Raw genomic sequence first — 25,410 nt, forward strand, 5'->3', positions numbered from 1 at the left:
TGTAATGACGTCTGGTGCCCTCAGAATATTGTATACATAATAAATAAATAAATATTAAAAAAAAACTTTTAAGTATGGTTTCATCTCAATCAAAGCTTAGAAGGCCAAGAAGTTTTCTTTAGGGATCTATTTTGGATGTTGTCTGTTTTCATAACAACTTTGTACAGCTTCTTTTGCCCTTGAAAGTTTGATATCACTTGGTTTTCTTTAAGAAATATGGAATTAAACTTTTGCCCCTAAAATGATAAGATTTGCTTGATTTAATTTTTTTTATTATTATTTGTGTATATGAGTGTGTGTAGGTGTGGCGCTTGCGTGCTATGGTATGCGCATGTGCAGGTCAGAGGATGGCTCTCTGGAACAGTTCTCCCCTTCACTTTTATGTGGGCTTTGCCAGCTAGACTCGGGGATTCAGATTTGTGTACAAACACTTCACCCACTGAGCCATTCCATCGGCCCTTACATTTTAAGCTTACTTAGTTGTATATGCCTGAGTGTATCAGGCACATGGATGTGAGTGTGGATGTGAGTGCTTATGTATGGGCATGGAACAGAAAGGGGCCTTGAATGCCCTCCTCTGTTGCTTTTCACTTGTGCCTTTGAAGCAGAATCTCTCCCTAAACCTTGAGCTTCTATTTTCCTGGCTAGGCTAGAAGCCAGCTAACCCCAGCCATCCTCCTGTCTCCCTCCCTACCCTGACCTGGGGTTGCAGGCACTCACAGTATGCCTGGGTTGTTACGTGTGTGACAGGACCTCAAGTGTGGTTCTCAGAATTGTACACAGCAAGCACCCTTACTGCTAAGCCATCTCCAGCCTCTTGCTTCACTTCAAAGAGAGAATGCCTAGATGCATTCACACAAGTGGTCTTTTTTCCTTACCCCAAGACATGTCCAGCCTGTCCGCAGCCTTCATGCACACAGAGATAACTATGAACGTGTCCCACCACAAAACCAATAAACTACTTAAAACCTTGTGAGATTGTATGTATGTGTATGATTTGTTAACTGTTTGTTAGCGCTGTACTCAAGTGTGAACTTTGTAGATGACTACATCTGTAGCCATGTCAGAAGGGTGGGCAATTCTGCATAGCATCCTGGGGCCTAAACTTCAATGGCCAGTGTGACCAGCAGATCCATATAAACGTGTGTGTATGTGAGTGTGTGACAGTGCACACGTGTGCAATGACTCTTGATCGTGAGTCTATCATTGTGGAACACTCGTCTAGTGTTCCTACAGGAGCTCCATTCCAGTTCATAATAATTAAAAAAATAAAAAAAGAGGTTTGTTTTGTTCTGTTGTTTCTGGTTTCCGACAGTGCTTGGCAGAAGGTCACGCCAAGGACCCGTCCTTCACTTTTTTTTTTTTTTTACTATACAGGATTGTAAGAGATGAGAAGAGATAGAGCTAGGCCTTGTGGCTGGGGTCTGTAACCCCAGTACCGAGGAGGCTGAGGCAGGAGGTTTCTGTGAGTTCGAGGACAACCTGAGCTACAGAGTGAGACTATCTCTCAAAAAAATCAAACTGTGAAACTAGAAAGTAGGAGGGAATGAAGAGGGAAGGAAAGACCAAAAGGGGGGAAACAGCAAATGGGAGAGAGGGAAATGAGACCCAGGCGTCCGGAGCACATCCGACCAGCAGAGAGCCATCCTGGGCTGGCTCAGGGCTGGCGGCCCTGGGTACACATGAGCCACGTTGCTTTGTGTGGCGGAACCAGCTCCCATTAACTGGTTGTAGCCCAGTGTGTAGAACTGTGTTGTAGCTGTGACTGTCAGTAAGTACTGTGACTGGATAACATTGTCAAGATTGTTTACTTGTACTGAAAGTCTAAGGACCAGTAGTGCTTATCTTCACGTATGCCTTCCAGGGACTCAGCCAGTCCTTTGGTGCCACCTGCTGGACTGGAGTACCTGGTCCTGGGAGATGTGTCACAGGTAGCAGTCAGTACAGTGGCCAGTTAATGCAGCAGCAAGACGTGTCAGGGGTCAGAAAGAAGAAAGGCAGGCTTTAAAGCAGCCATCAGCGCCCCTGTGTTTGCTGCTGTAGTTGGCCGCTTGCATTCGAAAGGAAGGGTCACGTGGGGAATAGTGATTCTGCTGAGGGAAGACTAGCGGTGGGAATTAGAAGGGCTGTCGCTCGAAAAACAGACAAAAAAAGAATAAGAGAATTTTTAAAGCATCTGTATGTCTGCAATTGGATAAGTTAAACTTGAATGTTGTTTTGGTTTTTTTTTTTTGGTTTTCCTTTACACTAAGTTGTTTTTGAGACAGGGTCTTAAGCAGCCCAGGCTGGCCTCAAACTTGCTGTGGTAGCCAAGGATGACTTTGAACTCACAGTCCTCCTGGCCGTTTCCCAGCTGCTGGGGTGCGAGTGTGCTCTGAGGCACGGCCACACCCAGCTGTAGCTTTGTTAATTCTCTCTACGGAGTGGTCTTCTGTGTCAGGGCGGCTGTGATGTTTCTGCAGTGATGTGATGTTTTGTAGTAACTGACTGTTTTCTGTGCCCCTCTGACCTCCTGATATGCTAGTACATAGTGCACCATGGATGGAGACCCCACCGCTTGGGGTGGAGTTTACGACTGCTCTGAGCTCTAATTTATGTAATTGCCAAAGTGTGTGTGTGTGTGTGTGTGTGTGTGTGTTTTAATTCACCGAGTTTTGTTTTGAGTGAGTACTTTTTTTTTTTAATCATGAAGCAGAGACTGAGATGAACTATATAGTGGTGGCGCAGGAAGATGGTGTTCCCTCCATTAGCCTCATCTGCTGGAGTACGTGTGAGAGGTGCAGGAGCCTCGCAGTCTCTTGCTTTGATTCAGAGTTTAAGTTTGCAGAAGAAACTTGGCAAAAATCGTTATAGACCTACTCGTGGAGGTGAAATACTGCTAGGACCGAGGGGCCGGATTTTATGTTAGTTTGCCGTAGGTCTAGTATCTGCTGTTTGTTTTTCTATTTGAATTTCCAAATTGCTGCACATAAATATTTTTAGAGTTATGTGCCAGTTTGCCATATTTTCCACAAAGTGAATTTGTTCCTCGGTGTTCAGAGCTTTTGGTATAAAGACTCTCGTTATGAGGCCTGGGGATGTGTTCAGCTGAGAGGTGTTTGCCGAGCATGCATGAAGCCCTGCACCTCCACCACTAGGAGAGCTGGGTGTGGTGCTGCCTGCCTGTAGTCTGAGGTAGGAGGGGTAGAGCTGAGTGGTTCAAAAGTTGAAGGTCATCTTTTGACTACGTACCAAGTTCTAGGCCAGCCTAGGATGCATGAGACCCTGTTTCAAATTTAAAATTAAAAAAAGGAAAATGTCATTAGGCTTTCTAAAAAGTTACTTTATGTGTATGAGTGCTTTATCTATGTACATATATTTCTACCATATCCACGCAGCAACTCTGGAGGCCAGAAGCAGGGATGTTATTCCTTTGAACTGGAGTTAGAAACAGTAACAAGCCACCATGGGGTGGTGGGAACCAAACCTCTGCCAGAGCGACTGGTGATCTGAACCACCAAGTCCTGGCTCCAGCCCCCTTTAATGCTGGCTGACACAGGATGTTGCTATGTTGCCTAGGCTTCTGTAGCTCTCACTGTGTCCATGAGTTCTTCATCCGTCTGCCTCAGCCCCTCAAGTGTGTCCCACCATGCCATCTTGCTATGCTTTTCTCATATGTATTCTTTCCCTTTCCCATACTGACGTGTTTTGCATGGGGTGGAGACTTGCCCCAGCCAGAGTGTGTGGTCAGTCATTCTCCTAGGGATGAAACTCAGTTCCCCATGCTGATGGCGTGGATGGTAAATGCCTTTCCTCACTGCGCTACGTTGCTGCTGCTGTGTGATTATTGTTTTATTTTCTCCATTCCTTCAAACAAGAGTCTCTGTACCTCATGCGAACCTGGAACTCACAGATAACCCGCTGCCTCAGTCTTTCAAGTGCTGGGATTACAGGCACTAGCCACTCTAAGGAAAGGCTGGTGGCTGGTGAGATGACTTAACAGGCAAGAGTCTTAGTATCCTGAGTCCCATCCCTTGCACCTACATGGTGAAAGGAAAGAGCCAAGTCATGTAAATTCAAGTAGCCCCCCCCCCCCCCGCTTGCATGCATTCATGCACACACTCAAATAAGTGAATAATTTTGTGAAAGCAAAACCTTCAGTGTGACTTTTTTTTTTTGCATAAATGTCTGGTGAGGTCATGGAAATGTAGAAGGGTGTTATCTGATGTAGAAGGGATTGTGGTCCATTCTTCAAACCCAAAACCCCACTAAATGACTTTTTTATACTACTGTTCCTTAAATACTAGATATCTCTTAATTCTTATCTTGGATTTTTCCAATACCAACTTGACCTTTTTTTGCAATTAACTTGTGCAAATTTAACCACACGTTTATCATTCATATTGTTTTATTACATTATTCTTTTTAAAGTGATTTTATTTTTAGAACAATTTTAGGTTTACAGAAAATACTAGAACAAAGTACATATACTATATGCTTCTTAAGTTCCTCTATTCCTGGTAGCTTCCTGTTATAAACACTGTGGGATATTTCTTATAGCTATTAGGCCAGTATGGACATTATTGGTAAAAGTCTGTAATTTGGCATGCTAAACTGGACAAAGAAAAACCTCAACCTTACACAAAGAACTTTAGGCAGCTAAGGAAAACTGGGAACACAAGAGGTGGCCGTCCCCAAACACAGAAATTGTTTTGTTTGTTTGTTTTTTGAAACAGGGTTTCTCTGTGCAACACCCATAGCTGTCCTGGAACTCCCTCTATAGGCCAGGCTGGCCTCAAACTCACAGAGATCCACCTGCCTCTGCCTCCCACGTGCTGGGATTAAAGGTGTGCACCACCACCGCCCGACCACAGCAATAATTAGTACAGTGCCAGTGAATTCTGAGAACATTCATATAGCATTATATGGACTGAACAGGTTATATTTAGGAATATGTGTGTGTGTACAAATACATATGCATGCAATAACAATTAACGAATGCACAGGCCATGAATTTGAAGGAGAGGGGTCGGGGAGGGGGGCTGCGTCCCCAGCACCCCGGCCGCCTGCTAGCTTATGCCCTGAAATAATTACACGGAAACTGTATTCTTTTAAACACTGCTTGGCCCATTATATCTAACCTCTTCTCGGCTAACTCTCGCACCTGGACTATCCCATTTCTAATAATGTGTGTAGCACCCCTAGGTGCACTTACTGGGAAGATTCTAGCCTACATTCATCCTGGGTCAGAGCTTCATCGATCGTGTCTGCCCGGGAGAAGGGAGCATGGCCTCTGAGCTCATTTCCTCTTCCTCCCAGCATTCTGTTCTGTTTATTCCACCCACCTAAGTTTTAACCTATCAGGGCCAAGCAGTTTTTTTTATGACTTAACCAATGAAATCAACACATTGATATATGACACTCCCACATAATTTCTCCTTTTTCTGTTTAAACAAAAATGATGGCTTTAACATAGCAAAATTACATATAACAAAACAGTTATCAAGCAAAAATTACAGTTACAATATTTATATCTATTTTATCTTTTATCATAACAAAGGAAAACAACTATAACTATCTATTTTTTAACTGCATCAAAGATTCCAGAAGGATATAATATTACCTAAGTAAACAAGAAATAAGCAACTTTCAAAACTGTAGAAATGACAGAGACATTTTGCTACCTGGACAGACACCCAAAGTTCCTCTGTAGTGTTGGGGCATCCATCTTCGGCCTACAGACCCATAGTTTCCAGCAGAAATTTCCATGAAGCAGGAAATTTCAAAGGCAGTCACTATCTGCTTGTCCTGAAGAATGTCTTGCAGACTCTTTCATGAATCAGGAACCCTGAAAGATCATCTCATCTTTAGGCAAGTTCAGTAGTCCTCTCTCTGTGGGTTCTCTGTGTCCAGTTTATGCAATAGTCCAGGCAAGAGCAGTTTCTTGCCCAGATGGCTATCAAACTCCATAAGGAGCCTCTTCGATGCCCATCTTCCTTTTGAAGTAGATTGGTGCTGCCAGGAGCAGAGTGTCTCATTGTCATGAAAAGCCCTAAGTTATTAAAACATTTAAAATGCCATATTCTATAATCTTTGAAAGATATGAAGAATGCCTATCTAAAATATATATGCACATCTAAAAAATCTAACTAACATGACTACAAGCTTGATTATTATTAATGATTATCCATTAACAACCTATATACATTACATTTTTAAATGAACTACACAATCACAATACCTTAATCAAGATCAGAAATACATACACATATAACAAAATTGACATTAAATATCTATCAATAAAGCAAAATCTATACTAATGCAAATTATTCATACCTATATCATATCCCCCTTTAAATGTAAAAGAACATTTATAAACAATATTTGGGAACATGGCACAGTTATTTCTCTTCAAACTGCTTCCTGCTGAATGGGGGCGCTGTTATTTAGGTCTTTTATGGTATAACCTTGTGTGCTAGGTTCATCTCAGTCGGCAGTTGAGTGAAGTAATTTTCTGAAGATGTTCACAGCAACCTTTCAGGAGGGCGTGGTCTATCATACCATACTGGGATAGAAGCAATTCACAGGGTTTCATCCTCTGTGAAAACAAAAGAAGAATCTCTTTTCCAAATTATCATATCCTTAGATCCAAATTCTGAAGTCAAGGCATTTTCAAAATATCTATGTTGGATTAGTTCAGCAGCATTTATAAACAAATATCTTTTAGCATCTGTTGCTCCTTCCTCAGCATTCAAACAATTCAAAGAGAGCATAATAGCATACAGTATCAAAATTCTCTGTGTATTTTCCATCTTTGTGTGCTTTATTTTAACCTCTATTTTGTTTATTTTTACTTTTATTTTTTTCTTTGTGAGACAGGTTCTCTGTATCTTTGACCTGGAATAACTCTGTAGACCAGGCTGTCCTTGAACTCTCAGAGATCCGCCTGTCTCTGCCTCCCAGGCATTGGGATTAAAGGCGTGTGCTACCACACCTAGAAGTCACAGAGGTCAATCTCCCTCTGCCTCCCAAGTGTTGGGATTAAAGGTGTGTACTACCACACCCAACAACTCTCTTCCTTTTTTTTTTTTTTGATTAAATTTACAGAGCAGGGAATTTTTTTTTTCTTGCAGTCTCCAATGGTGCCTAGATAACATCATCAGGCAAGAATGCCAGTTTAAAAGAAATTTATGCAGAATCCTAAAAATAACAGATGTTGGTGCTCCTCAAGAAGAGGTGAGCTTGGCTGGCAGCAGCTCCCATGCCTCAGTTACTCAGAAGCAGTTCTGTTGCAGTCTCTACATCCCATGATTTTGAAGACAAGGCCACTATTACTACATTCCTATCAAAGCCCATAGCACACAGATTTTCTATTTTTTTTTTTTTTTTGGTGTATTCTGGACTAGAAACTGGTGCTCCAGCATACACATGTGCCCAAAGTCGAGCTGTCTGCTTAAACATTTCAGGATTTTGTTTGTACTGATTTGCTACTACTGCATCCTGGAGGTCATCTGGTCCTGCAGCTGCCAACAGTGCTTGCAATGACAATAATACCGTGCGGAGAGTCATTGCTGCCGCCCTATTCTGTAAGCTTTATCTACTTGCTGCATTGTTAATTCGTGTTCTTCTTGTTCTTGTTGTTCTTGTTGTTGTTGTTGTTGTTCTTCTTCTTCTTCTTCTTCTTCTTTTTTTTTTTTTTTTTTTGATTTTCGAGACAGGGTTTCTCCATAGCTTTTTGGTTCCTGTCCTGGAACTAGCTCTTCGAGACCAGGCTGACCTCGATTTGTTTTCTTCTTAAACAAATATTTTAGATTTTATATGTATGAGCATTTTTTCTTCATGTATGCATATGCACCTAAACGTGTGGTGTTCATCAAGGTCAGAAGAGGGCTCTGGATCCCCTAGAACATTGATCTTTCAGGATATCCAAACAAATAGCCCCTGTGACGGAACTAATATTAGGATGCCATATTTTAGTGATAAACCGGACCTTAGGAGGATTAAATGGATATGTTTCTGGTATTTTTATCTCTAGCTGATATCATCCACCTTCATATGGTGTGTCTGGAGGTCCTGCTATTTCTTAATTCTGTAAAATTCTCATCTACAAGATCTACTTTAATTTGATTTTTGCTCGTCGGGAAGAGTTTAGCCCACATCCATCCTGGGTCGGAGCTTCATCGATCGTGTCTGCCTGGGAGAGGGGAGCATGGCCTCTGAGCTCACTTCCTCTTCCTCCCAGCATTCTGTTCTGTTTACTCCACCCACCTATGTTTTAACCTATCAGGGCCAAGCAGTTTCTTTATTACTTAACCAATGAAATCAACAGATTGATATATGACACTCCCACATCACGTGTGTGTGTGTGTGTGTGTGTGTGTGTGTGTGTACACTCGTGTGCACGCGCATCTATACCATGCATGTGGAGCCTCAGCTGTCATTCTTCAGGAGCCCTAGAGATCCTCTTTCCTCCATTTCGCTACCTCCTGAATCCCGCCGCACACCATCATACCTGACTTCCTTTCCCCCCCATACCTGGCTTCTGGGGCTTGAACTCAGGTCCAAGCACTTTACTGACAGCTCTGTCTCCATCTCCCATATCGGGGTTTTATTAGGAAAGAAAGATGTTATATAAGTGGTTTGGCATGAGGCCAGCATTTTGCAAGATCTGCCCTGTTCTGATTGGCAGGCTGCCAAGGTTTCTAGGTAAGAGGACTTTGGAGTTCAGCCCTGGTCTTGTAGTTTTGAACTGGGCTTGAATCTGGGGAAGACATAAAGAGCTTGAGTGGTTTCTCTCTGGGCAACTTTGACTTTGTTTTGGTTAAATATGATATAAATGACTCCATGTTGTCTGATAGACATTTATAACTGCGGCAAATCTGTTTTTAAGTTTAAAATTTTTAATTACTGTACAAAGTGGCCCATTTTCTTGTGTCATTTTCATACATCTTATTTTGCTTGATTCCCTCCAATACTGGATACTATTTCTCTTCCCCCTCCATACTTGTTTCTTTCTCCCTCCAGTGTACCCATCCCTTCCACTTTCATATCTCATGTGTTTAATTCCTCTCCCTTTCTGCCCTCCCCCCATCTCCTGGGTCCTTTCCTAATGCCTTGGTCCTTATTCCTGTGTAGATATACATATGTAAACATTGAAGCAAGGATCTGCATATGAGAGAGAACACACGGTATTTGTCTTTCAATTCTGGGTAGTTGTTTTTAATAGAGTTTTTTCCTTCAACTTTCATAATTTCATTTTAATGACTAAATATAAAGATGTAGGGCAAAGGAACCCTTACTCACTGTTGGTAGGAGTGTGTACTGGTGCAGCCCCTAAGCAGATCAATATAGGGGTTTCTCAAGAAGCTAGAAATAGATCTCCCACATGGCCCAGCTGTACCAACCCTGGGCGTAGTCTTAGAGGACTCCGCATCTTACAGAGACTGCTTGTGTGTTCATTGCTGCTCTGTTCAGAGCAGCCAGGAGGCGGATGAGCCCATCCGCAGATGAGTGCTAGGTCGTGAAAATGTGCCTCATAGATGCAGTGGAAGTTTATTCAGCTGCTGTAAATCATTGTGTGGGGGCTTTTTAAAGTTTGTAACGTTATTGTATTACAGTGCCGGGGCACATGCCATGGCACATGTGGAGGTCAGAGGTCAGTCAATTTGGGGAGTCAGTTTTCTCCTTCCACCTTGTTTTTGAGGCAAGGCATCTTTTTTCTGCTTGATGCTTAATCCAGGCTGGCTGGCCCACGAGCTTTTGGGTGGTTCTCCCGCCTCCATGTCCCATCTTGACTTGGTGGTTTCTGGAGCTCAAGGAGAGACTTCTGTGGCCAAGGTTACTTGCTGTTCCCAAGTTAGTTTTTGCTTTTGTTTTTCTTTTCCCTTTCTCAAGGCAGTGAGAGTTTCTGTTACCATGTATCTTTGCCAGTATTTGATATTGTCAGTGTTTAGAGTGTTTTATTTGTTTGTTTGGAGACAGGGTCTCACTGTGTAGCTCCTCGGTGGCCGGAGGCTGCTGTATATGGTGATGGCATCTTTTGATGTGCCTATTTTTCACCTTTACATAATCTTTGATATATCTGTTTAGATCTGTTTCCCACTTGGAAAATAGGAGTGTTTTCTTGTTGAATTTTGAGATTTCTACGTTTTACATAATGGTCTTTTGTAAGATAAATTTTTTATAAGAAATTTTTCTTGAGGGTTATGAATTATCTTTTTTATTTTGTAACATGGTTGTTTGGGGCCAGAGATTTAGTTTTAATGAAGTCCAACTTGCTAATTGTTTCTTTCATCATCTTCTTCCTGTGCTGTAAGTAACTCATCAATGTTGGGATCCGTTAGGTGTTTCTCCTGCCTTGGGTTAATTTTTGTGAAACACACAAGGTCTTTATCTAGGTTTTCTTAGTGTACAGATGGCTGCTTGTTCTGGCTTCCTCTGCAAAGATCACCACTGCCCCCCCCCCCCCCCCCCGTGTCACTGTCGTTGCAAAAATCCCTTTGTGTGGGGCAATTTCTGGGCCCATTTGTTATTTGTTTTGTTTTGTTTTTTCATTTACAAAAGCAATTCAATCTTCCATTTTCATGTTTATTTCAGTGTGGTTTTTTTTCTTGCCTAACCCAGACACTGAATTTGCGAAGCAATGTGTCTGTTGCATTTTTATAAATCCGATCATGTTATAATTACCCCAAGAGTTGCGCATTGTGTTCCAAGCCGTCTTGTGAGGAACCTTTTATGAAGTGAGTAGGTATTCAGAGGTCTGTTGAAATGCACATTGTAGTTTTTAAATATTCTAAAGAGGAAGGCAATAATCTTTGGGGTTTCAACAAATATGTATTGAAAGGAACCATTTGTTCTACTGTGAAAACGTCTTTAAAAGTACTGTTGGCATATGGATAATTGTGCAGACAGACAAACAGATAAGGAAATAATGCAGACTTTCTAGCGGATGTCTGGACTTGGAGGCCGCAGGCTAACAGGCACTGTTAGAGTTCTCAGCCCTCCCGCACACGTAGTTCCTCATGCTTGACAAGCCAAGTGTCTGCTCATACACAGCACTCGTGTGGTATGTGAGGTGTTTTTCTCAGCCTCTACATGTGTGGAAGCCATGGTGTAGGGGGTTATGCAATCACCCCTTATTTTACCAGCCGGCACATGGTGGAGCTGAGATTTGAACCCGGTGTGCTTGAGTGCAAAGAGCAGGCCGTAGTCTTGAAGTTCCAGCTCATCTTTTGTGTGAGAGAAAGGTGAACTTGTAGAAAAAGCTGTTTGTATAGGATACATTCTTAATAAGCTTTTGAATCATTGATTATGTTAATAGAGTTATGTCATTGTGTTGGTCCCCCATCACAAATAGGCATATTTAGAAAACCAAGGAAAAGGTCTGAGTATTTTAAGAATTACCAATTTTACCACATTCCCGGGAAGGACTTGAGAAATAAAATTAATCATTTTCTTCCCAAATAAATTACTTATATAGAATTGAGACTTATTTTTGTTTTATTTTAATACACTAGTTTTTTAATGCTATCCATATGTTCATATTGCGCAGTGTTGAAGGCTTTTTGTTAGTTCTCAAGCAAGCAGTTTTCTCCCTGTAGTGGTCTCGAGCTCTCTAATGTTTTACGGACTGCATTCAAGGATGTGGCCTTATACTACCGTGTGCTTTGTGTGACGACAAACTTACAGACTTAAACATTGGAAGTGCCAAGCTACGTGAGCAGTAGCTGTTTAGCATGCACCATGTTAAGCCCTAACACAGTTCTGACCAGTGAGTGTCCGCTAAGGCCGCCTTGCCACCTCTTCTCGCCCAGAAGAGATGCGGTGGCATTTCCTCGTCTCTGGCTGGTTAAGAGATGTGGCCTCTTCACTCTCGTGTGATGCTGATGGTCTCTTTCTGGCTTTCCAACAGAGCGGCATTTTGCGGATGTCGTACTCAGTGAAGAGTTTCTCAACCTCGGCATCGAGCAGGTGTGCAGCTTAATCTCAAGTGACAAGCTTACCATTTCCTCAGAAGAGAAGGCAAGTGACACTTTTTCTCTTCCCCTCGCCTCTCCTGCTTTTCCTGTCTGTCTGCCACCATTTCCCTTCCCCTTCTTTCTGTAGTGCTGGCTAGTCTCCTGACTTTCCTTTTGGGAGGTTGGGGTGTCACAAATGTGTGTAGAACAGAGGACAACCTCCGGTCTTGTCCATCCACCTCCTCTTTTTGAGATAGGGTCTTTCACTGGTCTGCAACTCTCCAATAGGCTGAGCTGGCCGGCCAGTGAGCCTCAGGCCTCCCCCGTCTGCTGAGATTACAGAGAAGTGCCCCCATGTCCATAAGTTTTTCCCTGGGTTCCGAGTATGGGAGTCAGGTTCTGATGCTTGTGAAGATACAACTGATGTATTTGCCCAGCCCAGCACTTCCTTTCTTTGTTTCAGTTGTCTCATAAAGTGCGGTCCTTTGTGACTAGAAGCCCCAGGGATCTGGAGGAAGTATGTGTGACTGCTACAGCAAGAATTGAATCAAGTGCCTCTGGGGGCGAGGGTATCTTTCTATAGCTAGATGCTTCTAGAAGTGCTTGATGCAAACATACTCGAGAAAAAACCATTAGTTTTGCAGTCTTGTGAGTTGAAAGAACTTTCTTTAAATTTGTTTAATTATTATTTTTATGTGTACGGGTGTCTATGTGAGTCATAGTCAATGTTGAGTGTGTGTATGTGTGTGTGTGTGTGTGTGTATGTGTGTGTGTGTGTGTGTACCCAGGGAGACCAGGGAGTTAGAGCCCCTGGAGCTGGAGTTATAGGCAGTTGTTTACCCAAGTTGGGTGCTAGGAACTGGTCTGGTCTCTGCAACAGGAATGTTCTTAACTGCGGAGCCAGGTCTCCAGTCCCTAAAAGAACTTACTCAATGCTTGAAGGTTCCAGTAGTTCTAAAGTGAACATCCCTGACTGCTATCATCCTTTTAAGTTCCTGTTTGAAACTTAAATGTCAACCCTATAGGTGAGCCTGCTGTCTGCCTGCCCTTCCTCCCTCCCTCCCTCCCTCCCTCCCTCCCTCTTCCTCCCTTCCTCCCTCCCTCGCTTCCTCCCTCCCTCGCAGTACCTCTTTCTAACCCCCATTTACAGTTGCCTTTGTCAATTTCCTGAACCTTTCATGTGGTTGGAGAGAGAAGCTTGGGCTGCTGCTCTGTTTTCTCTGGTCAGTTTTTAGCCTGTGGGAAGCAGGAGACAAGAGTTTACGGAGCTGGCCATGATGATGATATACACCTTTAATCCCAGCACTTGGGAGGCAGAGGTGGCTCTCGATCTGTTTGAGTTTGAAGCCAGTCTGGTTTAATGTAGACTCAGGAGAGCTAGGGCTACACGGCTGTTGGGAGACCCTGTCTCCAAACAACAAGAATAGTAAAACCACCACCACCACAACACATAGAAGCTTATAGAAATGGTATATGTCCTTGGAATGTAAAGTCATAGAGGCTCTGATTCTGTTTCTTGGGACATTCATCCCATCTGGGGTAAAAGCATGCATTCTCTCCAGGATTTACAATGTGAGAAAATATGCAGAACTGTGACATACACAGTCTTAGCACTTTAGAGAGGGTGACACTACTCACATAATGGATGAAGACGGAGTGCCTGTTGTCCCCCATTCACTGCCTCAGGGCCCTGGATATGGGACTGACATCTCTAATCATAGACGAGTGGAAAAACCCGTCTCTGTGCGGGGCACTGTAGAAGTATACGGCAGCCTGGTTCAGATACAGGATCCAGGTCGTTCAAAGCGAGCTAGCACATTTCAGAGAAATGGGAATTGCGTGGGATGGGAAAAGCACATAAGGGCAAGGGAGCAGACTTCAGATGTAAAGGCTGTGAGTGAATGATTGCTCGAGGCTGGCTGGGGTTAGAGTATGTCTGTGAGAGTAATGGGAAAGGAAGTGGGGAGGGACCATCACGAATGCCTTCAGCTGTGTGCAGTATTACGACCTTTCTTGCGGTGATGAAGAGCTACTTCCAGGCTTTAACCAGGAGATGGATGCCACGATAAGCCCTGCCTTAGAGAAAGATCACGAGGACTGCTGTCGTTTTGTGCTGATACCTATTGAGCCCTGGGGTGTAGTGTCACACTCAGTACCCGTCTAGCACATGTCTAATTGAGTGGTCAGACCTCACAGAGGATGCAGCGGACAGCCTTTTCCTGCTTTACAGCATCCAAGGCTTCTGTCAGCGTGGTCAGATGACAAAAAGTGTCTGGCCCGATTCTCCTGGAGCAGTCTGTGACTTCCCTTCTTTTTCGCTCTGTTTTGTGAGTCGTGACTATCCAGAGATGCTCCTTCATAGACATGTCAGGCTTGAGAGCTGGGGGGGAGTTATGCTGTCTGTCTCCAAATCCCTGTCTGCCTTCTCTCTTCCTCTTTTGTCACTTGCTGGAGGTTGTAATGGTGTCGCAATTGCACAGTGGTGAGTCCTCGGGGATGAGACTGACTGAGGGAGCAGCTGCAGAGACTAGCTTTCATGGTGATCGGGAGCTCTCCTTGTCATGTGGGCCACGTAGGAGAGTGTTGAGGTGATAGCAGAGGAATCTGATGCAAGACATTGGAAGCAGCACCACGGAGCTGATGGGACTGCACAGCAGTGGATAGAATCGACAGTGTAGACGCTCTTCGCTTCTTTATCGCTGGCACCTGGTGCAGAGAATTTAGCAAGCCTTGTTGACAGGATAAATTAGAGAAAGGTGATAATTAGGGTGTGCGCTATTTTTAGTTTCATGCTGCATCAAAACAACCTGTTTTGTTTCCAGTAACCATTTGCATATCGCCATACATTTCCTGCACCTTTTAAAGATGATCAGGAAATGAATCCGTCAGTCTGGGAGGAAGTTATGGAAAAGGCATGCCTCGTTATTAGCTTAGTTTTCTCAGAGGAATGATTGTTTGGTGCTGCTGCTCTCCGCTGGTTGTAAAGATGTCCAGGTTACGACATTTCAATGTGTCTGTTCTGGTAAAGGAGGTTTCACCCATTGCATAGACCCTTATCACCCATTGCATAGACCCTTATCTATAGTGTGTCATCCAAAATATATTTGTAAACCTAAAGACAGTTTCTAGCTTGAGTTAGTTATAAAGGTGCATTTCTTTGTGACTCTTGTGTTGCTGTGATCACAAGCCTTGGCAGAAGCAACATAAAGGAGAAGAAAATTCTTTGGTTCGTGGTTTCAGAGTGTTCAGGCTCTCATGACTGGAGGGCATAGTAGAGGTACAATTGCCCATCATGGTTAGGAAGCCCAGAAAGGGGATGCTAGCACCCTGCTGGCTTCCCCGCCCCCACTTATTCCATCTGGTTCCCATCTCTGCAAAGGTACCTCCTGCATTTAAGATGGGTGGTTCCCTGTGTCCCCAGTTTTTTTCTCTCGGGGAACACCTTCACAGACACACCAGGGAAGATTGTAAAACCAGCCACATTAAAGGGGAACATGAGTCAGGGAATGGTGTAGTCACTTGAACGAGAGCAGCCCCATAGATTTGAATACTTGGTCCCCAGCTGCTGGAGATATTTGGGGAATATTTAAAGGTGTGGTCTTGTTGGAGGAGGTGTGTCACTGGGGGTAGGCTTTGAGGTTTCAAAAGACATCTGCAGTTAGCCGTCTGTGACGCCTACTTGTGGGTGAGGATGTAAGCTCTCAGGACTGCTCCAGAGCCCTGCCTGCCGGCCATCATGCTCCCTACCATGAGGGTCATGAACCCTAACTCTCTGGAACCAGATTAAATGTTTTCTTTGATAAGTTGCCTTGGTCATGTTGTCACTGGGGTGCCTCTGTGCTTTATTATCCTGGATGCTTTGTTCTAAAGGAACTTCAGTCTGTAATTAGAGCCACAGAGAAGAAAGCTGTGTATTATCATTTCTCACAGCTCCCATTTAGGTTCAGTAAGATTTATGATGACCTTGGTGAAAGGCTTAGGAAATACAAAAATGAAAAGTGCTTATTGCGTATACAAAGGTACTTAATGAAATACTTACTGAGCTGACATATGTCGAAAGAAAGAGAAGTTAATGGGATGAATGTCTTTGTGTGTCGCAAGTCAAGATTTCAGAAGTTTTCATCCATGGACTTTTAGTGTTAGCAGTGCTGTATGTAAGATGTGTTTCATTATATTGTATTTGCATGCTTTGGCATAGAACTCATGTTTTCTCTCTCCACGCTTTTAAGGTATTTGAAGCAGTGATAGCCTGGGTAAACCACGATAAGGATGTGAGGCAGGAGTTTATGGCTCGGCTCATGGAGCACGTCCGGCTACCTTTACTTCCACGGGAGTACCTAGTCCAGGTGAGTGCATGCCCCAGTCATGGGGGTGCGCACAGCGTGTGTAGGCCTGCTAACATGTCGAGCCCCTCCACCCTGTGGGCAGGGCTTCAGACTGCAGATCTTTGGAGTGTAGGAAAGAGGACAGTTTAGGCACCAGGCACCTTGGCAGCTCCCTCTGAGCCCATCCCTGTTCCTAGACATAGGGTTCCACTCTTTCTGACTTAGGAAAGTGTGGAGGAACATTTGGAGGCGGCATCTGGGACTCTCCGAGTGCATGCAGTAAACGTGCCCAAATTCTACCCGCACTAACGTCTCCTTACTGTTCGCCCTTTGATAGACACTGCCCAGTGGGAATGAGCTTTGAGACTGGACCAACCACTATTTAATTCCTCTTCATAGTTTCACAGGGACATATCTTTGGCTTCTTTATTTCTGAGCTGAAGAGAAGCAGGCTGTTTGAAGTAAGCAGGAGCGAGTGATTCTTAGTCATCCCTGAAGTATTTTAAATTTGCTCTTGGTTGCTTATTAACAGTCTTTCAGGAACATCTCAGCATCATTTCTGTAGTTGAGACCATTTATAAAGAGACATTTTTGATTAGCAAATCAAGCTTTAGCATCTTAAGGTTTTGTTATTTAACATGGTCTGTATGGTATCTGGATGCTGTGGGAAATTTAAAAGAAAAAAAAAGAACAGAAAGCTCAATACTGAGGTTGAGCATTGCCAGGGGAACAAACAAACAAACAAACAAATAAATAATAAAAACTGACATAGGTAGACTATTTTTGAGTGGTTTGAGTCTCTTTTCATTTACTCTTCTGTGTTGGAAGGGAGTATCATGAGGTAATAGTATTGTCTCGCCCAGTTGAAGAAAGTGCTCTCTATTTTTTCTGAGAGCCCAGATCAGAATTTTTGCGTCTCCAAATTCACTTATGTTGGGACATCATGGGGGGTGAATCCCAAGTAAAACCCCAAAGCCCCAAGTCCCATCCCGCCTTTCACTGAGATTTCCTCTTTTTCTTTTCTTATCATGATCCTTCATAGGCCATGTTCCTGCGCAGAGACAGATGCTTTGTTTCTTCCCTGTGTGCTCCCGTAGCATGTTCCCCCGCACTAGCTCTTCCCCTCACAGGGCCTGTCTGCTCTCTTCCCGCAGAGGGTGGAGGAGGAAGCGCTGGTGAAGAACAGCAGTGCTTGCAAAGATTACCTCATCGAAGCCATGAAGTACCACTTGCTGCCCACAGAGCAGCGCATGCTGATGAAGAGCGTGCGGACCCGGCTGAGGACGCCCATGAACCTTCCCAAAGTAGGACCTATTGTTCACAGTTGTGCTTGCCCCATCCAGAGGCCCACAACGAGTGGTTCCATTGTTTGACCATCTCGATGTTTGTCTTGTTTCTGTTTTCCTGCTGGGGAAATGTCCCTAGGAATGCATCATAGAATGTGTGGCTTAGTCTCAGTTGACTACATGCTAAGGATAGGAGTGTTCAAGTCATTTAATTTTTTTAAGGTTTACTTATTTATTATGAATACAGTGTTCTGTCTGCATGTTTCCCTGCAGACCAGAAGAGGGCACTAGATCTTATTATAGATGATTTTGAGCCACCATGTGTTTGCTGGGAATTGAACTCAGGTCCTCTGCAAGAGCAGTCAGTGCTTTTAGCCACTGAACCATCTCTCCAGCCCTCATTTAATTTTTTTCAAAAACATTTTCCAATTCTTTTTAAGGTTTATTTTATTTATTTGTGTGTTTGTGTGTGTGTGTGTGTGTGTGTGTGTGTATGTATGTATGTAGACACACATGTACACAGGTACCCACAGAGCCCAGAAGAGGGCATTAGATTCCCTGGAGGTGGAGTTACTAACCGTTGTGAGTTATTCACCATAGATGCTGGGAGCCAAGCACACACTCTCTGCAAGAGCAGCCAGCGCTCTAAACAACCGAACCATCTCTAGAGCCCCATCGGTTCATCTATGAGTTCCATGACACCACACTCCTAGAAGGGAAGACAATTGTCCCTTCTGAGTTCCTCTTACAGTAGCAAGTGGGAGAAAGAGGGGAATCAGACTAAACAGCAAGATTTCTCTGTGGGCAGGATGGTTTATACCTGAAGTCCTGGAGTTTTCTTAGATTTACATTAGGATGGAATATGATCAATAGCTCCATCAGTTCCTGCTCCTACTCCTGTTGTATACAGTTTGATGGTTCCATAGATTTCTTTTTATTCATTTTTTTATACTTTTTTATTTTACTTTATGAATATGACTGTTTTGCTTGTATATATGTCTGCATACCACATACATCCCTGGTGCCTGCAGAGACCAGGACTTTGTATCTCCTGGAACTGGAGTTAAAGATGGCTGAGAACTGCCGTGTGGCTGCTGGGAACGAAACCCAGGGTCCCTAGAAGAGAAGCAAGTGCTCTTACACACTGAGCCATCTCTTCATCCCCAGGTTACCATTTCATTCATGCTTGTTAACTTTTCTACATTGTGTGTGTGTGTGTGTGTGTGTGTGTGTGTGTGTGTGTGTGTGTGCAAGAGGACAAGGCGCCAGAGGACAACTTGGGAGTCCATCCTCTCCTTCCCCTGTGTGGGTCCTGGAGGTTGAACTCACAGTCTCAGGCTTGGTGACAAGCACCATTCCCTGCTGAGCCATCTCCACACCGCCACTCAACTTCAGTGCTTCATAAATATTTGATATCTGCGAGGGGACGAGTACAAGCCTTCTTAGCTCACACTCCATCGCTAGCTTCTTCAGCTGTACTTCAGAGAGGCCTTTAGAATAAAGATGAATTCTGCCTCATTTCCAGGCTAACCATGGCACTTGCGCAGAGCTAAGGAGCCCGTGGTAAAATCCTGTCAAGTGTTTTATTATCTCTTTGTGAGGCTTAAGCCACCTATTCCTTTAAGTTTTCTCCTGGGCCTCTTTGGTATGGCTACCCTTTCCCACTGTTGGATACGTCCAGGTTTGCCATGCGTTTGCTGTTGTCTGTGGTGTGCACATGGATTCATGGAGACTCTCTGGTCTTTCTCCTCCTCCAGGTTCCCTCCCTTGCAATGGGAGGAGCAGCAGACACAGCTGACAGTTCAGGCAGCATTGCTGCTTTGAGTATGCACCTTCTGTGTGTGCTGTCCCTGCTCAGATGTTTGCTTATGCACATGGGTTTTGGAAAAGGCACTTGTGGGAAGTTTTTCTGTGGTACCATTTATCATTTACAGTGGTTATATTCAGAATGTATTTTAAGTAAGTCGGTCGGACTGAAGCAGGATTATATTGTATGCATGTGTGTCTTGTAGTAATGATATCTTTAGTGTAATCTCTAAGGGTCAAATAGAATAAAGCACAGTAGCGATGCTGAGGAAATTGCCATAGGTTCTGATACAGTACCACAGTAAATGTTTATCTTATGTTACCTTCTGAATAGCGCTCACTAATTGCACATGTGACTTTTCAGGCGCACACATTAATTTTGCATTCTAGGTAAATGGAAAGATTGTGTGAAGCATCCTTATATTTGGATACCATAATGAAGAACTATTTGATTTTTAGATTTATTTTTAATTTTTATGTATGCGTTTGTGTGTACACATGTGCATGTGTGTGCCGGTACACATGATGCATGCTCCCGAAGAGAGCACTGGAGTTTGTGGAGATGGAGTCACAGGCAGTGGTGAGCCACCCAGCCTGGGCGCGGGAGCTGCACTCAGTCCTCTCCTAGAGCAGTACCCACTCATAACCACTGAGCCATCTCCAGCCCCACTGCGTATGTTTTGGTACTGCGTGCATTGTTATCTGTTACCCACCTCCCCTTGGTAAAGAAACATCGATGTGTTTCTGGGTGACGAAAGTCTAAGTGACCTGTATTCAGGATAATCATTGGAATTTACTTGTCTCCCCATATCTCGCCCTCCTCGGATGCGTCTTTTAACATTTCCTGTCCTGTCGCTCCTTGTGTGCTGTGACACACGATGTGGCCTTTAGGGTTAAGAGTCTTTTACAAATAAGTAACGTCCTGTGATCTAAGCAGCCCCTTTGCTGATCTCAGCACCCGTGTTTCCCGTCCAGCACTGTCCCTGCTCTCTCATGCGTTTCTTCAGTCTCCTTTCCTCTTGTCCTTGGAGTACAAATCTCTATCGCAGTTTCTTTCTTGGAGAGGTAAAGTGAAGATGTTCCCCCGCTGCTCCCTGTAGCAGCATGCGTTCTCTTCTGTTCCCCATTCACTGTGGAATCCTGAGTCAGTTTGAGAACAGTGAAGTCTATCCATCAGTACGCTGATGAGCATGCTCACATATTCCGGGGGCTGGAGAGAGGGCTCAGCTGGAGAGAGCACTTGCAGAGGACCCGAGTTGGGGTCCCAGCACCCTCATCCTCTGGCCTCTGCAGGCACTGTACTCAGCACCCACGAATCCACACTCAAACACACACATATACTCACAATTACAATTAGAAACAAATCTTTAAGATAACTCTATTGTGTTCTGAGGTTTATGTTTGAATTGGTTTTCATTGGATACGTCACTGTGGATCCTTTCTCTACTATATGAATGTCCGGTCAAGCTTTGAGGATTGAGCAGACATCTGTGTACAGGGTCGATCTTGATGTGCCCGGCGAGACTGACTTTACACTCTTGCTCCTGCTGATTTATTGTTTGTTTGTGTGGCCTTTTGGTAGTAGGCTGTAATGATTTTCTCTAACTCTTCTTATTTATTTGAATTCAGAACTAGAAGAATCAACTGAAATAATTGCCCCATTGGTCTGTGCTAAGCTTTAGCACCCTAATGGTTTTTCTGTTCTACTCTGTAACTAACATGGGCTACTTTTTTTCTTTTTTAACTTGGGGTTTACTGTGAATCTGGAATCATGATTTCTATTGCATTTTTCTATAGTTTTAAGAACAGGTAGGTGATCATGTATTCACAATCACAAACCTCCCAGTTGGGTGAGCTTTTCCACTTTGGTTTTGTTGTTGCTTGTTTTCAGTATCCATCTCTCTTACACGATCTCCTCTTCCCCCATAGCCCTGCCCATTCTTTATAGTTTTCCATATTAACTGTGACATTGTCCCAACATTATAGTTTTTATTTCCCATTGCCGGAAAGTGCCCGTGTGTGTGGCAGAAGACAAAATTCCCATCTACCTTCCAACACCTTTGCTCCCCAGGAAACTTTCACTGACTCGTGGTCACTCTTCCTTTTCTGGTCCCCAATAGCAGCTAATGTCCTGTCGGGTTTTGATTGTATCCAATTGCACATTGGCCTTGAATTCCACCCGGGGTATTAGTTCCTCAGTGTGATCTATATGCTCTTGGCATGTAGCGACTGTGTTCTGTGTAATCCCTAACATAGTGCTAGTCAGCTAGAGGTGTGGTTAATCAGCTGTTCTCTTGACCCAAGGATGCCCCGCAGCCCTCTCGTTGTGTTCTGATAATGGTTTATTTTATAGAATGTCTTTTCTTAAGACCCATGATCGATCCCACATTCTCACCTATCTCAGGTCCTCTCTTTTCCCAGACAGTTTCTTCATCTACGGATGCTTTACAGTTCTTTCTCTCGCTGCCTCGCAGTGCTCTTCCGTCTCTTCCGGAGTCCTCCCTCCCATCGCTGCCGAGCCATGGCCTGCTTTACAGCAAGCTCCGTTACGCCCTGCAGCCTTGCCAGTGTTGGCTGCCCACTGTTTTTGCCTTAAATACTACTTTGGCTTGAGTGGATCAAAACCTCTTTAAGTTTCCAAAAGGGCTGGGGAGAACACTGGCTGTTCTTCCAGAGGACCTGAGTTCAATTCCTAGCCATGACATAGTGGCTTACAACCATCTATAATGAGATCTGCTACCCTCTTCTGATATACAGGCATACATGTAGGCAGAATACTATATATAATAAATAATAAAAATCTCTTTTAAAAAAGTTTCCAAACGCCTATTTTTAAACTAAATACGCTAGATGATAGAATGGCAGTTCTCACACGTCTCCCTTGCTGATATCGTGTACGTGGTAGCCAGGTAGCCATTTTCCCCCAACTTGTGGTGTCCTTTCCATCCCAGCGTCTCTGTAGAATATGATCAGTCTCTTGAGTAGGTGATACCATTGGTTCAAGTACTTACATTTCCTCCCTTTTAGTTGATGGTGGTGGTCGGGGGCCAAGCGCCAAAGGCTATCCGAAGTGTGGAATGCTACGACTTCAAGGAAGAGCGATGGCACCAGGTGGCAGAGCTGCCTTCCAGGCGGTGCAGAGCTGGTGAGCACGGGCGTGATGAGCAACTGGCTGCTTTTGGGTCTTTGGGGGCTCTCAGGTCTTACTTCAGCCATTAGGGAAAAAGTCTATTAGAAAGCCAGACAGGGTGGTCTGTGCCGTTAATCCCCGTTCTCCAGAGGCGGAGGAGGCAGGAAAATGAGCGCAAGGTTGTCATAGTGAGTTCACGGCTAGCCTACACTATCTGAGACTGTTGAAATGAAAGAAGACGGTCATGTAAAGCCTGACTGAACCCCTTCTGTGAAAAGGATAGCAGCTCTTTTTATTTTTAATTTTTTGTAGACAGGGTCTGTGTCTCTGTAGCCCACGCTGACCTTGAACTTGCTGTTCCTCCTGCCTCAGCCTCCCAAGCACTAGGATTACAGGTGTCTTCCACTGTGCCCGACTGTTGTGCTGTCTTCTTCATCTTTAGGCCTTGTTCTGGTTTTCCAGGACAGACTGGCAGAGCTGGCCGTTTGCTGGCTGATTTCCTTGTTACCTTAATGGAATATTGAAAGAGAAAACTCTAACCTTGGGCCTTTAGTTCTAGGGACTGTCCAGCCAAGCTGTACATATACTGCTGCTCCTGTTCTAGTATGTGTTTTACACATGTGTTGTAGTAGAGGCTGTTTGGCTAAAACTACTCCAAAGAAGCAGTTACAAATCCTGAACAAACCCTGAGGCTCCCTGCTGGGGATAAACTATGGCCTAGTGTTCTCTTCTGCCATGAAATGATTTCTAAATCTGTCCATCCATCCATCCGTCCGTCTGTCCGTCCGTCTGCCTGTCTGTCTGTCTGTATGTATGTATGTCTTTCCACGACAGCTGCTCCCTAGGAAGCACACCCTGTGGGATGCTACATGCCAATATACTCAGTTACTTCATTCTGTAAGAGTGAAGGGTCAGGGCTGTAATCCAGTCAGAGTTCCTGCCTGGCCCATGTGAGGGCCAGGATATTCTCTGTGTGTGTGTGTGTGTCTGTGTCTCTCTGTCTCTGTCTCTCTCCCTTCCTCCCTCCTTCTCTCTCTCCCTCTCCCTCTCTCTTTTTTCTCCTCCGCCCCCCTCTGTCTTTGTCTCTGTCTCTGTCTCTGCCTCTCTCTCTCTCTCTCTCTCTCTCTCTCTCTCTCTGTTTCTCTGTGCCTTGGCTACTCTTTAATTTTATTTGTTTACTGGGTGCAAGGCCAGGCAAGCACTTTATTGCCGAGCCAAATTTGCCCACTAGTTTTCACCTGGACACTGAAACTTCTCGTCTTATCTTACAACAGGCAGCAGCAATGGGCTTCTAGTGCTACCTCATGCTGCACTTTGATTTTATGTTTCTTACAAATGTCAAAGGATTTGTGTGCTGAGAGACACTGTAGACTTTGTTGATCACAGCCTGCTTTCAGGCGGGTGACTGTTGGACAGCATGATCACCCTGGATTGATGTCTTCCTTTGCAGGGATGGTCTACATGGCCGGGCTTGTCTTCGCTGTCGGTGGTTTCAATGGTTCACTCAGAGTTCGCACAGTCGATTCCTATGACCCCGTGAAAGACCAGTGGACCAGCGTTGCCAACATGAGAGACCGGAGAAGCACGCTAGGAGCAGCTGTGCTCAATGGGTTGTTGTATGCAGTGGGGGGCTTTGACGGTAGCACAGGTAATTCCTCCTCCCCTACAGTGCTGTTAGAATTAGATAACCACACTTATGGAACAGATGATGGTAAAATTGGCATGTAACTGAGTGTTTGTAGTAGGAATTATGTTTACAGATATTTTATGGCTACATCAAGAAATTTTTTTAAAGACCTGTATGGTGAAATTTGGGGGCAAGGATTCTAAGTTTGAAAGTAGCCTTGGTTACAGGGTGAGAACTTGTCTCAAAACCTTACATTAAAATTTTTCTTTAAAAGATGTGAGTGAAGGTTGGAGAGATGGTTATGTGGGTCAGAATGTTTGTTGCTCTCTTAGAGGACCAAAGTTCTGGTCACAGCTCTCAGGGGGAGCAACTCACAACCCACTCAAATTCCAGCTCTAGGACACCCAGCGCTCTCTTCTGGCCTGAATGGGAACTGCAGCCATGCACACAAATCCATGCATAAATAGTTATTTTTATATAGTGCAGATTATATAAATTTTGTTTCTTATGCATTAATGTCCATCACTGTTCCATGTTTTAAAAGCTTATAAGCAGCAACAACTTGAGTAGAAGCTTCTGTAAGGAAGCCACTCCTATCATGTTATTAGCATGTTCTCTCAATTTCTTCTTTTAATTTTGGCTCAATATAAAATATCTGACGTTATTTCCCCAAGTGATATTTATACAAAAGAGCAACCATGTCTTTTTGGAAGAGGAAATGAAGGGTATTATGCTTTATCACAGGTTTATCGTCTGTAGAAGCGTACAACATAAAGTCTAATGAGTGGTTCCATGTGGCTCCCATGAACACGAGGAGGAGCAGTGTGGGCGTGGGCGTTGTTGGAGGTAAGTCTGGCAGTTCCCCCAGGTGAGTGTTTCTAGGTGCTCTGGGCTGCCGGGGTCCAGAGAGCGCTTCATCTGGAGATCTGAGCACGGACGGAGGGACAGTCTTGGTTATATATTTTAGTTTTAAAACTAGCCCAGTTATATAAACTAAACTATGTAAGCAAGTCCCTTCTGCCTGCTGCCCCTCCCTCCCTCCCTCCCCTCCCTCCCTGCCTCCCTCCCTGCCTCCCTGCCTCTCTCTCTCCCGCCCTCTGTGGTACTTATACCCTCTGTCAACAATTTTTTTACCTTACTGGGACTTGAACCCAGACACCAGACAAGTATTGGGGAATATTATTTTAGGTGTGTGACTTTTGTTTATGCTGCATTTGTTTAACTCTGTGAAGCTGTGATTCTTTGCCTGCCTAAAACACCTGACGGCCCTAATAAAGTGCTGAATGGTCAGTAGCGGATG

The 25,410-nt window shown here is 44.1% G+C and overlaps 2 protein-coding genes across 2 annotated transcripts in view; one reads left to right on the forward strand and one right to left on the reverse strand.

Moving 5' to 3' along the window:
* Klhl2 (kelch like family member 2) overlaps nt 1–25,410 on the forward strand; it is a 113,975-nt gene that overhangs the window by 78,206 nt on the left and 10,359 nt on the right. Inside the window, exons 6-11 of the mRNA XM_041674427.1 lie at nt 11,891–12,000; nt 16,166–16,282; nt 17,416–17,565; nt 22,381–22,498; nt 23,934–24,131; nt 24,855–24,956. Of these exons, the coding sequence (XP_041530361.1) occupies nt 11,891–12,000; nt 16,166–16,282; nt 17,416–17,565; nt 22,381–22,498; nt 23,934–24,131; nt 24,855–24,956 (795 nt within the window). The remainder of the gene's footprint in view (nt 1–11,890; nt 12,001–16,165; nt 16,283–17,415; nt 17,566–22,380; nt 22,499–23,933; nt 24,132–24,854; nt 24,957–25,410) is intronic.
* Nucleotides 7,107–8,055, reverse strand: LOC121462663 (ubiquitin-conjugating enzyme E2 K-like). Its single transcript, XM_041674428.1, has 2 exons — nt 7,887–8,055; nt 7,107–7,558 (listed from the first exon to the last, which is right to left on the reverse strand). The coding sequence occupies exon 2, from the start codon at nt 7,546–7,548 to the stop codon at nt 7,246–7,248; it is 303 nt and encodes a 100-aa protein (XP_041530362.1). The 5' UTR covers nt 7,549–7,558; nt 7,887–8,055; the 3' UTR covers nt 7,107–7,245.

This window comes from Microtus oregoni, unplaced genomic scaffold (assembly GCF_018167655.1).
Source record: "Microtus oregoni isolate MIOR12 unplaced genomic scaffold, Mior012 000025F_ref0000491, whole genome shotgun sequence".
In the NCBI taxonomy this organism is placed as follows: domain Eukaryota; kingdom Metazoa; phylum Chordata; class Mammalia; order Rodentia; family Cricetidae; genus Microtus; species Microtus oregoni.